This window comes from Pelophylax lessonae, assembly GCF_965119305.1.
Source record: "Pelophylax lessonae genome assembly, chromosome: 5".
In the NCBI taxonomy this organism is placed as follows: Eukaryota; Metazoa; Chordata; class Amphibia; order Anura; family Ranidae; genus Pelophylax; species Pelophylax lessonae.
Genome location: NC_138772.1, coordinates 225,572,487 through 225,588,691, shown reverse-complemented (window position 1 = coordinate 225,588,691; position 16,205 = coordinate 225,572,487). Strand labels below are relative to the sequence as shown.

At 37.9% G+C, this 16,205-nt stretch overlaps 1 protein-coding gene across 1 annotated transcript in view; it reads right to left on the bottom strand.

The window, feature by feature from the left end:
• The window catches only part of RAMP3 (receptor activity modifying protein 3), a 311,681-nt gene extending 296,798 nt beyond the window's left edge, over positions 1-14,883 (bottom strand). Inside the window, exon 1 of the mRNA XM_082258754.1 lies at positions 14,278-14,883. Coding sequence (XP_082114880.1) covers positions 14,278-14,329 — 52 coding nt within the window. The 5' untranslated portion in view covers positions 14,330-14,883. The remainder of the gene's footprint in view (positions 1-14,277) is intronic.
• Between the last annotated feature and the right edge of the window lie 1,322 nt (positions 14,884-16,205).

Genomic DNA, 16,205 nt, shown 5'->3' with positions numbered 1-16,205 from the left:
GGGATCCTTATTCTTGTTCAAGTATTTTATTACTATTTATTACTATTTATTATTATTAAAGTACCAAAAGAATACATATTGCAAATGACATAAAGCAGAACAAAATATAATGAAGGGGAGTTGCCCAACATAACAGCTTGTGAGGTTACAAATAACAGGATAATAACAATGGCTGAGAATGGTGTAGTAGTTAGTGCAGAGTTTATAGAATGCTTCTAGGAGAAGACTGTGATAAAATGGGGTATGAATTGAGCTTAGGACAAGAGTAATGTCAATTATAACAAACATAACATTTCTGCACATAGTCGAATCTTCAGAATAGGGCTTACATACAGAGAAGCAGTAACAGTGATAGGCGGGATGCTGGGTCGAGCAGGCTGCCGGCGGTTATGGTGGGTTAAGCCCTACGAAATGTGTCTGATAAACTGGTACAGGGGGCAAAATCTGTGGGTGTAGGAAAGTGCTGAAGCACTATTAAAAGGAGATGAAGAAATACAGAATCAAGGAAGGGTGAGAGTGAAAGAAAGATGAGGTGAAGGAGGAAGGGGTAAGGGAAAGGGAAGAGATCGGATCGTCGGAGGGGGAGAAACAGGGCCTAGAGTCCAGAGATTTAATAGAGAGTAAGTTAAGGGAGTAGTAAGGAGCTGTCAAAGTCTAGTGGGAGAAAGTGGTTGCCAAAGGTGTTCAAATTTGGAAACCTTGTGAAGGATGACTTTTGCGTGGATCATTGCTCTGGTGATCCAATGTTTGGCTTTAAGTGTGTGGAGGCTGGGAGTTTTCCAGGCCTTTGCAATCATTTGCTTTGCAGCGGTGGTGACCTGTAATAGCAATTTGTATTGGAGGCGAGTTAACCTAGGGAGCTTTATGTTAAGTAAGGCAATGGACGGGTCAGCATTCAGAGTGGTACTTGTTAGGGTAGAGACAATTTGGAAAATTCAGTCCAAAACTTCTGGGCTATTGGACAGCTCCACCAGATGTGAAGAAGAGTTCCTCTGTCAGTGCAACCACAAAGCATGCAGGTGAGTAAGATGGAATATGAAAAGTGTATAAAGGGTGCGCTGATAAAATAAAAATTGTTGCAACCAAAGATCCAAATGTGGTCTGAAATAATGAAATAAATAGTCTGGTGTGCTAAATTAATTATGATGTCACTCTAAATATCAAACACACAGAGTATACAAAAGTCCCATATATAGTGTCTCAAATATAATTCCAAATTACTCCAAATATTGAGAAAAAACAAACGTGAACAACTCCGAGGTGATGAGATGAAAATAAGATGTGTTAGGTGCTCCAAACAAAAACACGTGTCATGTGCTTATGTCTTGCGTCCCACCACCTTAAAGATTTACTTCTTACCAGCTGGTAGAAGTCAAGGGCAGAGAAACAGCCACCTCAAGAATATAGACTCCTTGTACCGTGAGGGTGATACACTTTTCCCATACCTCGTGAAGGGGTTTCTGAGATCTCCCCTCCTATCTCAGTGGATGCCTGGGTAGGGAGGAAACGCGTCAGTGAGGAGGCGCCACGCTGTCACAATCACATCCACGGTCTGCACTGCATTCAGCAAAGACTTCTATACTCAAACGGCTAATTATTGCGGTGATTATGTAAGTGCCTTACCTTATTTTAATAAAGTCATTTGGGATAATGCACTATTGGCCATCCTCTTGTTCCTTATATAAAATTTGGGGACCAGGAAGGAACATAAAGGCTACCAGGGATCTTCCGCATTACACCCAAGAACAGACTCGTTGTGATGGGAAAAAGCCCCTTTCAAGGGGATAGACACACGCCTTGGACCTTCACCTATCTGGTAAGAGGCTTTACAAACCCCTTCACGAGGTGTATCACCCTCACGGTACAAGGAGTCTATATTCTTGAGGTGGCTGTTTCTCTGCCCTTGACTTCTAAGTAGTGACTTCTTTTAAGAAGTAAATCTTTAAGGTGGTGGGACACAAGACATAAGCACCTGACACGTGTTTTTGTTTGGAGCACCTAACACATCTTATTTTCATCTTATCACCTCGGAGTTGTTCACGTTTGTTTTTTCTCAATATTTGGAGTATTTTGGACTTATATTTGAGACACTATATATGGGACTTTTGTATATTCCTTTGGAATTATTGCACATTTCTAATATTGTTTATTTGTGTATATATATATATATATCACCATTCACCATATATGATTCATTTTGGTAACTATTGGTTACATTTGTTGTAGTGCACCGATATTTTTTTTTTTTTAACTCTGTGTGTTTGATATTTAGAGTGACATCATAATTAATTTAGCGCACCAGACTAATATGGAATATATTTAGAGATCCAAGCAGGGACAAAGTACTAGCATATTAGGACCTTATAATTGGTTTTGGATGCCACTACATTTTGGGAGGCGGATTTGGTAGCTACCCATATATCAGACCAATCTTTGGCCTCCAAGTGAAGGTCCAAATCAGCTTCCCATTAGGTGGTATAACGGAGGAAGATATGAGCGGGGGAGTCTAGAAGTCGAATGTAGAGGCGGGATATCAATCCCCTGCCTTGGGGGTTTAGGCAAATGTGTTTGAACAAAGGCAGGTTGGGCAGAGATGAGCCTGTATGTAAGCATGGGGTAAAGAAGTGTTTTAGCTGAAGAAAGCAAAATATTTCAGAATTAGGAAGGCCGTATGACTCGCGTAGTACTGCAAACGACCTAAGAGTGTTTGGAGTGCTAAATAAATGAGCACAGATGAGGCCAGCTTTAAACCAATCGCGGAAAGAGGGGGGAGAAGACCATGCAGTGTAAAAGGCTGGGTTATGTAGCTAGAAAAGAAGGGGTTTATGGGGGGATTGTAGTGTGTTTAATATTAAGAGCGTCCCATATTTGTGGAGAGTAGCGTGTCATCGGGTTCGTCACTGTCCTACAATCTTTTGGGCGAAGTCAGAGTAAATTGGCCCCCGAGAGTGGGTCACAATCAACAGATTCCAACGTAACCCATAAGAGGGCCTTCATGTAGGGCATAAAGTTTGATAAGTGGAGCTAATTGTGCAGCTTGGTAGTATTTGGGGAAGTGAGGTAGTCCTAACCCGCCTTGAAGTTTAGAATGGTGTATGACTGTTTTAGATACACAGGGTCTTATTTTGTTAGATATACAGGTAAGGACCCTACGCTGTAGTATACGAAGGATGTACGATGGGACAGGAATAGGAAGTACTCTAAAAAGGTAAAGGATTTTTGGGAGAATTTTAACTACAGTGATATGTCCTAGCCATGCCAGAGGCAGGGTGGACCAAGATGACATGAGTTTAGTAAGATGGGTAAGCATGGGGGGATAATTGGCTGAAAAAAGTGCTGAGGGCTCTGCAGTAAAATGAATGCCTAGGCAGGGAATATGATGGGGGGACCATGAATATGGGAGTACCTGTTGGAGTTGAGATAGTAGAGTGGGAAGTAGTGAGATGTTAGGTGCTTTTGATTTCTGAACGTTTATTACTAAGACCGAGATGGATGCAAATTTATCTAGAGTGGAGAGAAGATTAGGAGAGGAAGTCAAAGGAGAAGTGAGAAATAAGAGGATGTCATCGCGGCAAACAAGCAAAGTTTGTGATGGTAGCCACCAATCTCAAAACCTTTGATGTTTGGGTTAGAGCAAATTTTTTGGGCTAAGGGTTTAATAGCTAGTGCGAACAGGAGGGGAGACAGGGGGCAGCCCTGTCTTGTTCCGCAACACACGGGAAAGGGTTTGGATTTAAAGGCGGCATATCTGAGGTGGGCTGAAGGGGCAGAGTACAGGAAAGAGATCCATGTCAGGAAGTGAGGTCCGAAACCCCATCTACATAGTGCAAATTGGATATATGGCCAAGAAAGGGTGTCAAAGGCCTTTTTGATGTCCAGGGAGATAAAGCATGTAGGAATGTGACAAGAACGAGCCATGTGGGCTAATAGGACAGCTCTACGTATGTTGTCACCTGCTTGTCTCATGGGGAGGAATCCCACCTAATCTCTATGAATAAGAGAGCCTATGATCGAGTTCAGATGTGAGGAGGAAGGATCCTTTGAGGTATAAAAAGTGTAGCAGAGAGATTCCATAGATCAGATTTTCCTGAACAAGGGGGCAGTCCACACTAGAAATGCATCAAAAATGGTCTATTGGGGTTTGAAATACCTTGGTAAAGTGACCTTGCCTTTGATATTGTACAGGCTAGGGGAACTGAAGGAGTAGGAAAAACCCTCACTTGGGGAGAAGTGCTGTGGCACTGGTTTTATGAGATATGTTTGAAGAAAATATTTTTTACGAGTGCATTTTTAATAAATACTAATTGAAATACTACACAAGAAGCAAGTGTTACTATATATAATTAAAGCAAAAAATAGTTATCAGAGGATGGGAACAACAAATTGGAGAAGGGTATTATATTTATCCTCACAAGAACTATTAACAAGTTTCAGGTATTTTTATACATTCAAAAATTCATTAGGGGCCTAGTGTTGAAGACGTTCTGGCTGTCCAGTATGATATTTAATAGAGTTCAAAATGTTTCCAAATACACCACCTTAAGAAATAAATCTACTTTTAAATCAAAACTCAAGAAATCATCTTAAGGGCTCTTTCACACGGCCGCTCCGTGTGAAAGCTCCGCTGAGGGACTTTTTTTTTTTTTTTTCACGGAGCGGATGACATTTGTGTGATCCGCTCCGTATGTCCGCATATCATCCCATCCGTTTGCGGATGACACCGCTGACATCCGATTTTCCTTCCTTTCCGTTTTTTGAACGGAGGAAAAATAGGGTTCTGTTCCGTTCCAAAAAATGGAACAGAACTGAAAGGAGAAAAATCGGATGTCAGCGGATGCTATTCCGCTGACATCCGCAATGCCATAGACTTACATTATGTCCGCAAATCATCCACAAAAAAATAGGATGATTTGCAGACACACGGAGCGGCCGTGTGAAAGAGCCCTAAAAGATCTAAAGGCTTTGAAAATGTGGCAAAAACTAACTATGGTAATGTTACCAAAGGAGACAGAAAGGTGTTCAAAAATTTGAAACAATATATAACTATTGTTATTAAATTTGCACATGGGGGGGGGGGGGGGGGGTAGGAGGGGGTTATAATAGACAAGGAGTATTTTGAAGAAAAATCGAAACAACAACTAAATGAATCAGAAAAATACTAGGAGAACCCACAATAGGAATAAAAATGGATTGGGAAAGGTTTTAAAAGGAGGATTAAACGGAGTAGTATTTAAAAAGAAAAATTAAAATATTTTGTCTTAAAATAATACATTCTTCTATTATTAAGCATTAACAGTCTAATGATGAGAGTCTTGGAATAAGTAGGTGGATATACAGTACATACAGTATACAGCCACATGTTGGTAAATTACCATAGTACATTACAAGGTTGTAGATATACTGCCCATATAATAAAAACAAAACAAGAAAATTGAGTGGCAGAAAGGACATTTTCTAATCACAAGTGACATTAAACCAAAGTATACTACAACATATTTGAAGTGAAAGGGAGAATGTGTGGAATTTGTTTAAAATAATAACTACTTTTGGTTTTTGAAAATGTTATGTACATAAAGGAGATTAGTAATGGGTTGCAAATACTTACCTAGATATGCCAACTTTTATGGGAATGGGGAAGAGCAGACCATACAACCATTATGAATATAAAAAAAAAAATATCCCAAAAGGACCGTTCTATGGGCTCATATGAAATTGTACAGAATTAGAGATCTTTGATTAACAAGGTAAAGAAATGGCCAACAAATTCTATGAAAAGGGTTAGCATAAGAAATTAATTAAAAGGCATTCAAAGAAGTTGATATGAAATAAAAGACAAACTATTAGCTATTACAAAAGATAGTAAGGACAGATGTGATTATATTCCCTTCATCACTGAATTTGGGTGGGAGAATAAGGGAGTTACCAAGATTTTCCCAAAAAAATGACATATTCTTTTTTATATTGTGATTGCATTTTAATAAATACCATGTGTGCTTTTACAATACTACACAATGAGCTGGTTCACCAATTTTATTTGCAGCTTGGGAATCCTGTGGGAGATCATCACTTGTGAATCTGTGAGCTGCTGAAAGGGCTATGAGAATTCCAGCAGTGTGAGTGAGAAAGGGTGAAGATCTTAAGGGTACAAGAGAGTGAATTGTACAGCAGACACTGTACTTGGTTTTTCCCTTTGAAATGAAAGTAGAAAATAATCGCGGGTGCATATAGTAACTGTGAGACAATGCTCCGGGCTGCAGACTTTTGGCTTGAGAATCAAAGTGAGGTCTTCATCTTGGTTTTTAAAGTAGAGATCCCTGTAATTGTCAAAATAGAGTTCCCTGAACCTGGACAATTGAGTGTGGAAGGATATTTTAGTGGGTGGTTGGGAAGATGGAGTGGTTGCTGTTACATAGTTGTGGTTCAGTGTTGGAATAGCGAATAGAAAGTGTCCAAGTCAAGAAGGTTGTGATATGATTGAGTATCTGTCAGGGAGGGAATTGTTTTCAGTGATTTTAAGGAATGGCCTGCATTTGACATTAGTCTGAAGTCAGTTTGGATGTGTTTCACTGTGATGCATTCACATTAATGTGTAAAGAGGAACTAAATCAAATCAATAGGATGCATGTTAAAAGCAATAACAAATGCAAGCATACATTGCAACATAAAATCTTATTCAAAATTGAAACACTACCTTCCAGATCTTTCATAAAGTCTTAAAAGTTGCATTTAGAAACAAATGAATTTGGAAACTTGTGATATATTGGAAGTTAATAGTACCAGCATCCCATTAGGCATATATTAAAAAAATAGGGAATACCCAAGACCAACCTCCCAGTATGGTCAATGGGGGGATAGGGAGGGGGAAGGAAAAGGAAGAATGTGAGGGGGGACTTTCAAGGTACCGTAGTAAAATCTGAATTTTTATTCAAAAACATAATTTAAAACCAAATAACAATATTTATAGGCACAGAAGTGTTACATATAATCTAAACAATATGTATAAGCACAATATGGGTTATGGCAATCCTGTAATGGATTCTCAAACTTCCAAATGTGTAAACCTCGACATGTTTCGTGGTTGGACCACTTCTTCAGGAGGATACTGTACACATTTATGTTTTAGTCCAATGTTCAGAGCCATTTTGTCCTGAAGAAATTGGGACATGGAGATCCGCTATAGTCCTAACTCTTGTGAGTCCAGGTGGAGATGAGAAATACCAGATTTGTCTTCCGGACAGATTTGTTTTCAGGACAAATCAGTTGATATTGCCAAATAATATTCTTTGAGCTCCTGCTATTGAGTGGCTCATACCACTATCAGCATACCATCATTATCTGCTCTAGCCCAGATCCTCGTTTCTGATTTCATCCAGGTGGAGGATCGTTGGATTTGATTTTATCTCATGGCCTATTGTGGCCGGTTTTGTGTCTCCCATGTCCGCCGGTGAGAGGATTTTGGTGGCCGGGTCCGCAATTTATGATCCACTTTGGCTCTGAACATTGGACTAAAGCATAAATGTGTACAGTATCCTCCTGAAGAAGTGGTCCAACCACTAAACATGTCAAGGTTTACACATTTGGAAGTTTGAGAATCCATTACAGGATTGCCAAAACCCATATTGTGCTTATACATATTGTTCAGATGATATGTAACATTTTTATTTGGTTTTAAATTATGTTTTTGTATAAAAATTCTGATTTTACCACTGTCTATTACTTATGAATACAGTACCTTGAAAGTCCCACCTCACATCCTTCCTTTTCCTTCCCCCTCCCTATCCCCCCATTGACAAAACTGGGAGGTTGGTCTTGGGTATTCCCTACTTTTATAATATATGCATTTAGAAACAAGTCAAATGCAGTATGTGTTCAGTGTTCAGGGGATGGCTTGCATTTGACATCAATCTGAAACCAGTTTGGATGTGTTTGAGATGCATTCACATTGATGTGTAAAGAAGGCTTAAAGCAAAGCAATAGGATGCATGTCAAAAGCAGTAACAAATGCAAACATATCCTATTCAAAATTCAAACAATTTCTTCCAGACCGTCAAAAAGTTTCACAGATGTATGTCAGAAGAAAACCACTAATGACCATGTACATTAATTCATTGGCATTACCGTACTAAGTTTGCATTAAACAAGTATTAAAATAAATATATTAGTAAATGTATTGCTTTTTCTATTCAAAACTATATTACAAAACCATCTGCTAAAATAGGTCTCTATTAGACCCTAATATTTATAGCCCTGCTTCAGAAGTACCTCAAAGAGAACATTCGGCGCCAGAGTTCTTCTAAAGTACATTGCTCTGCTCCAGATATTGTGACAGTTACTTAATAATGTGATCAACATCAGTTCTACTGCTGACTTGAAATTTCACTTCTTAGAATGAAAAACAAAATTGTGTGTAACTTAGTCAAAAATATGTTTCAGAAAGAATACATAAAACAATACATCATTTCTAAAGCAATTCCCAATGCTTTCATGGAAGAAATACAATTCATCTCATTTGTTTAATCATGTTAAACTATCTAGGACCTGTTCTATTTTGTTCAAAGTCTCAGTAATATCACTTTTATATAGTTATAATTAGAAAAATTGAACAATCAGAGACTGATAAAATGTAACTCAGAAGCTGTGATAATGGACTGGTCACTGGGTTTCTGGAGACAGTGAGTACATGAGATATGAGATCACTATCTAAATTATTCAGCTTCATTTTATTACAGTTTTACTGAGTTTTCCCATTAGAGACAGACTTCATATTTTCCCCTGGATGGGAAGTTGTATTATGATTAATCAAATATTCAGAGATGATGCAATATGAAACCTGTAACCTGCATTTAGGGGATAAATGCTCGTGTAAGTATAGTACACAATAAAAAATACATTTAAATGACATTACCAAGTGAAAGCATTCAGTGAACTACTAATGCTATTCAGATAATATTGCAACTATTCTAAGTCAGAAATTTACTCAATTTACCTTTATGTAAGATATGTGTAGTCCCCTTAAGAAAAATACTTTTATACAGGATCGGAAGTAGAGGAATAGGAAAGTAATCCCTAAAGTCTCTCCTTCCTACATCACCAGTAGTGTTTGGACAAATCTGCTTGGGTTCAGGCTGTGTTTTGGCAAACACGTCCAAAAACATTACAAATTGTCCATGTCACAAAGAGAAAAATACAACTAAGGATGCTGCGAAATTAAATTTTTTACTTTGCTTTGTTTGCTAATAAAACAACCAGGATTATCTTCAACATTCATACCAGCCCCTTATCCTAGGCTTGACAAAGGGTGGCGAAGATCAAAAATGCATTGCAGTTTGAAACCCCACCCATCCCTGCTGCTTGGCCCATGTGCTTTGGGAACTGTTAAATACCAGTTACTGTGAGGGCTGTGCTCATGTCTATGCTTTGTGGATTAGGCTCTGGAACCTTCTGTGTTCAGCGTGGTCCAGCCAGCTCTTATGCTGCTGTCTCTAGAGTTTCTTCATACTGATCTGTGCATGTTATTATGTAGGTGAATACATTGTTTTGCTTTAATATAGAATGCACAATACAGATACAATCCTGCGCCCTTGCTTTTTCTTTCATGTTGGTCTGCTATTGTTAGATCCACCCTTATCCTGTGGGAAGTATTCACTCCTGATGTGCCATAGGCTGATCACTCCTCTGATACTGATCATTTGATCTACTGTCCACATGGATCAACTTAATGGCTGAAATATGGACTATATTTTTGGGACTTTTTATATCATATAATTATACTAATATGAGTTTTGATTTGATTTGATTTCAACATTCATCTTATGTGAGTTTAGGAGCACCACATGTTTACTCTTTCCTTTATCCTAGATTAGGATCTGGTATGGATTTTATGAGGACTCAATGACATGGGGTTCACTCACAATCTATACCAAGCTCTTATCTGAGAAGCCATCCTGGCTGGCCAGGAAAGAAGGAGCAGTGAGTGTGCAATTCCCTTCTTGAACCATACAAGGTCACTAGTCCTCAACATGGGGAGGGTACCTTATTTTAATGGGGGCTTCCAAGCTCAGATAAATTCCCCCCATCAGACTCCTGCATCAATTTTGCCAAGAATGTGGGTAAGAGGCCCTTATCACCATCAACATAGGGACAACGTGCTTTGCGGGGGGTCTCAATTGAAAAGGTACCTGCCTTATGTTGACAGCATGTGGCTTGGTATGGTATATTTCAGGGGGCGGGGGGGTGCACACTAGAAGTTCAGATAAGGACCTGGTTTAGATTTGGGGGGGGGCCATATACTTTTGTCTTTTTGCATGGGGTCTCCCCTTGAAATCCATACCAGCTTTTTTTTTTCATCATAAATTATAACAAGAAACGGCTGTGTTCACCAACATCCTAGCTGCCACTTATGCTGTTCGGCCCCTTTGTGTCCTAAAAAACAAAGATGCTTGGGGTCCCCACAGTGGGAAGTTGTCAATTAGTGGCAGTGTTAATACTGTCATTAAACTAATGACGTCCAGCTGCAGTAGCAGCCAGAGGTTTTTCACAGGAGAGTAGGCCAAATCTGAAAATTTAGTTCACCTGTTCAGTGACCTACGAACAGGTAAATTTTATTGCAAACCCTGCATCAAAGCGAACTTCTTTGACTCTGATTGGTGGTTGTGAAAAGTGGAAAAACCATCAGTACTAATATTTTTACATTAACATATATTTCTAAACAAAACTTTATTTTTAGTTTTGGATAAAGTAGGTAAGAGCTAGAACCCTTGTTTTTTCCTGTTTTTTTTTCCTGCAGAGTCACCCTCCTTATTTCTATTAGTGAGTGACCTTTGTCACTGAAAGGAAAATGAGAAATGCAAACTGGAAGTGCAAGAATGTGAAGGAAAATCCCACAGAACCTTTGTTTTGGTGACAGCTGTTCCACCTCCCCCTCAACCCTTCACTTTAGAGAGATTTCTTCTCATTTCCTGTTGTGTTTCTGTCACAGGAAATGAAGGAGAACATTTTCCAATGGGACACAGACAGCAATAAAGAAAACTGCAAAGAGTTTTTTTTTTTTTATTTGCTCCTCAACAAAAAAAAAGTTTTGCCCAGAGATACGCTTTAGGCCTCATGCACACTAAGTGTTTAGCCACTTGTGATTTAGGCACATCATCTAGTCTCCTGAAGGCAGCCTGTAAAACTCTATGAAAGGCTGAAAGCTGCTGTGGCTGGAATAGGGCTAGATAGAGCTATATGGTAAACTAGTTGTAACAGCCTGTAAAACACTATAGAAGGCTGAAAGCTGCTGTGGCTGAACAAGGTTGTATGGTTTTCCGATTTGTACTAGTGTTTAGAGCAGAATGTGCCCAGGGACGAATGCCCAGAATGCAGACTGCTTGCATTCCATACATTTATCCTGGGGCACATACTACCCTAAACTTTAGCACCACTCGGAACTCCATCCAACCTTGTTCAGCCACAACAACTTTCAGCCTTTCACAGTATTTTATAGGTTGTTGGCAGTGGGGCTGGATGGTGTGCCCTTGCCCTGTGCCAGCACCAAAACTCTGGGTTCTCATGTACAAGGTCTAAACAACCAGTGTGCATGAGCTCACAAAAGATAAGCTCACCTTTAGGAACTTGGGGCTCTGCCCACATAGCCATGCTGTTCATTCACAGTGTCCTTTAAAAAGATGATCTACAAGTACCATTGGCCACCACGGCAGACAGTTGTAGTTTTTCAATTAATTGGTGAGGGCACTGGTGAGTGCACAAGCACTCTCGTAGTTTATTGATTATTCATGCAATTCAGTAACTGCCTGCCTGTAAGGGAGGTATGGGTAGACAGCTGACTGAAGGTCTTCAGGATCCTGACATTGCACCTGTCATCTGCTGATCGTGGGTGCAATGTTTTAAAAGACTGCCTTGTAAAAAAAAAAAAAAAAGAAATTAAAGTGTTTGCTACCCCAGCATTTTTAATTCATGATATGTGTCTGCTGTACCATGTACTTGTATGAAAAAAGTATTCTGTTCTCTTTGTATTCCTTTGTGTGCAATCCCTGGTGTTCCTGCCAGTTCCTCTGCTTTCCTGTTAAAAACTGACCATACTAAGCAGGAGAGCACATCATGGTCAGTTCCCTAGCTGTGCTGGGAACTCAGCCTAATCTCCTCCAATGATCAGACTTGTCCTAATGTCCCCCCGCCCCTCCAGAATAGTAGAATAGCCTTTTACTAGGAAGATCAGTGTGCTGTTGCTTCTCCCCCCCCCCCCCCAGCCCTTATGCAGCTGAAAACAGAGGGAATAGAGGGCATGAGATCACTTATAAAAAAGGGAAGAAAAGGTATTGATAATTTTTTTTATATCTATATGCAAATGTTTGCCTTTCATTTTAATTTAAATCTCAATGGGTTGTTTTACAAGGGGATCGTTACAACCACTTTAATTCCTCGTTTTCTTACCTGCAATGTAAATAAATTATGTGCATTTATTTATTTTATAAAGGTGAACTTATCCTTTAAGCTTTCTGTGTATGAACTGCAGAAAATAGTCTGAAGTGCGTTACACTATCCCCAGCAGGTGCGTTTCAACTTCACCAGATTACAAACAAAGGAAGTGGAGTGGATTGATGTGATAGAACAATGCCTAGATTAGAAAGGGAACTATTGTTTTGACTTCAATGTACCATTAGCTATGGGCTAATTCAACCTTTGTACTTAAATGTTTAAAAGTAGATAATTAACAGTGAAGATACATCTGGATATTCATGGTATTAATGGGGTTTTCCAATTTTCCTGTATTTTTTTCAAGCAAAATGTAAGTCACCGGATACTGAGTGAATTGAATTTCCAAAGTATGCTTAGAGTTGGCTTACTCCCTACCAGTAGGAAGCCAACAAATGATGAGCACTCTATGGTCATGACTCAGGGGATAAAGAGTTTTACTGTTTTTAAAATGGGAAACTTTTTTAATTACCCATGCACAAAAAAAAAATGTACATAACAACATAGTCATCTGATGCCAATTTTACTTGTTTCAAATAAATAATTCTGCCTATCATTGGTGTTTCTGGGTTATCTGCTAAAATTATCCATACTGTATAAACAAATTATTGCAAGTTTACCAAGAACACCTTATTATATTGTATATTAAAAAGTGCTATTAAAATCCCATAACTTGATTGTTAAAAAGTGATGTTTACTTAACTTACTCTACACTTCTTTTAGTATTTTTAGCATTTGTTGTGAGATTCACTTGTCTATCTGTTTCAATCATTCTTTATTTTCACTTCACCTTCAGTGCAATTTACCAAGCACTGTGCATCACTAGCACATACTATTTCTACTACTGCATCTACTTATCTATTTAGATATTGTATTTATTATATCACTTACTATTTATATTTTTGTTCTGGTATGCACATTGCACTTTTTTCACTGGTTATTCACTCAGATTGCACTTTATTAGGTGTGGATTGCATATATAATTTTAAAGTGTATTCTTAATTATATTTATTCATTATTGCTCAATTTTACACACATATTTCTAGTGCACAGCTATACTACATTTTCTATACTATACTTATTTATTTATTTATTGTTACCCACCATACAGGCAGCGCCAATTACCCAATTTCCCACTCATTAAAAAGTGATGTTTACTTAACTTACTCTACACTAGTATTTTATACTTTCAGTGCATATTAGTAAAATTCTTGCTTGGAGAATAGTGTCGTTTATCCAAAAAACTTTGAAGGCATATGCCCCATAACTGCATATTTGCAGTATTTGACCTTTTATGCCCTTTTTTTTTTCAAGATGATCAAATCAGAGTTCATTAATGACTTTTAAGCAAGGAAATCACAGTTCCTGTAATTTGAATTGCCCTATCACTTGTATTTTCAGCATGCTGAGCTTATAAACAAGTGTAATCCTGCTGAAGTACAATATAATATACTTCAAGATCTTCATCTAATGCCATACTCAACTCCGGGTCACTGCCATATCACATCATCCTGTTCTTGACTAACAATGCTATCAGTAAGAAACAGGTTCTGTTTATTTATATTGGCCATGCATTGTACACATCCTCTCTTACCATATCTAAAGACAGTCTTGTTACAATAATGGTATCGGCTTGTTAAATATACAACAAACTGTACAGTTAAAGAAGATATGTTATTAACTTTTAAACCGGACTACTTAATCAGTGACTTTTCATTACTAGTCTGACACAATCAGAGATACAACTTCTCACACATCTGGCTATTGTCTAGCAATCTACTGACATACAATCATGTTACTTACCGCAAACCACAGACAAGAAAAGTTGTAAAAGAGACAAGACATGTTTATCCATTCCGACCTGCTGTAATATTAGTCAATTCAAAAGGTTTAAAACATCTGAGACAAGTGAGCATGGGTTCATAGGATGGCCGGAGGCTTCATGGGAAAGTAAAATTCACATCACAAGAATAAACTTCATTCTCAGTGAATACAACACTGACCAAGGAGATGCAGGCAAATACTACTGTCAAGCTCTGATATTCCTTTAGCTCCAGTCAAACTCCAGTTAACATCAAATTGATGCTAAAAATAACTACTTAAAAAAAAATTGCAAAAGAGCACAATTTCCTCCACACTACAGGCAATTGACTTGATATAATAAAAAAAAAAGCCAGTACTTGTATTTCCGTCTTGATTTTATTGTGATTTGGATTCTTTGTTAGCAGCTCTGTATAGATCAGCTACAGTACCATGATGCAGATTTTTCCGTTTACTGGTTCCTTTCTTCTTGATGTCAATGTTCTTTTGTCTTTTTTGAACTAAGAAGTTAGCTACAATAGCCAAATAAGCTGCTGCTGATTTTCTGTGACTGCTCTTACAATAAACATTAAGAGCACGAAACAGCCTTGGGAGAAGCCCCTTGTCTGCGCTCACCACCCCCCTCGACACACCTCCTTCCTTCCTCAGCCCAGCATCAGCAGCATCAAGACTGCATGTGATTGCTTTATTAACGCTCTAGCATTTTAGACATCTATACATTAACTGTAATTGTGCTTTTCTAAAACAAATATTTTAAAAAGGGATTATAGTATATTTCTAATTGAAAATGAACATGCATTTGTCTCTTCTCACTTTTTAAGCAAATATGGTACATATATGCTAAAAACATACTTCCATTCATAAAAGACTTATAAAATGTGCTTGTTTAATAAATACAAAGAATTTTGAAAATATAAAATCTGATTAAGTAAGCTGAACTATTATTATTACCATTATTTACCATTATTAATATTATTATTAATATTATTACTATTATTTTCCATTATTATTATTATTGTTATTATTATTACTATTATTTTCCATTATTATTATTATTATTACTATTATTTTCCATTATTATTATTACTATTATTCTCACCATAACCTGCAGTCAGTAGAAATGTTAATGTAAAATTTTTTTTTTTTTTTTTTTTTTTTCAAAAAATAGGTTTAAGGTGCACACAAACCATGGTGAGAGTTACACATTTACTAAATCATTTCAATAGTATGAAAAATATATAACTTTTATACAGTAAAGGTGATTAATAGACATGCACAAATTGATTAGTAGCAAAGTTTGACTAAAAAGATATTAATTCACTCAAATTAAGGATTCTCCCTTGTGGCTAATCACCCCATTGCAATTGAGGGGTGATAGCTGGTGGACTTTCTCTTGCTGTCTTGTAACCCTCCATTCTTTCACTGTGCTCATTACCCATCTAGAAATAAATCAGTACAGCTTGTGTGATCAGACACAATCTGCCAGCTATGAACATTGCAATATTCACTTATGTCGATACTTACAGTATGTGTTATCACAGTCCTCATTCATAGCCACATTGCTGCTTATTTTTTTGCTTCTCTTCTACCGGAGACTTTACAATAAAGTTCAATTAAGGAATGGTTTGATGGTCATTGATTTGAATTTCAGCCATGTCACTACCTGCCTGGAGTTTGAATGTTCTCCTTGTGTTTGAGTGGTTTTCTCTGGGGGGGGGGGGGGGGTGGTCCAGTTTGCTCTCACTCTCCAAAGAGTATAGGAGTTTAATTGGCTTCTGTCTAAATTGGCCATAATATATGTATGTATGGAGGTGACCTTAGACTGTAAACTCTTTGAGGAGAGGAACTGATGTTAATGCTCCCTTCTAGATTGTAAGCTCTAACGAGCAGGGCCCTCTGATTCCTCTTGT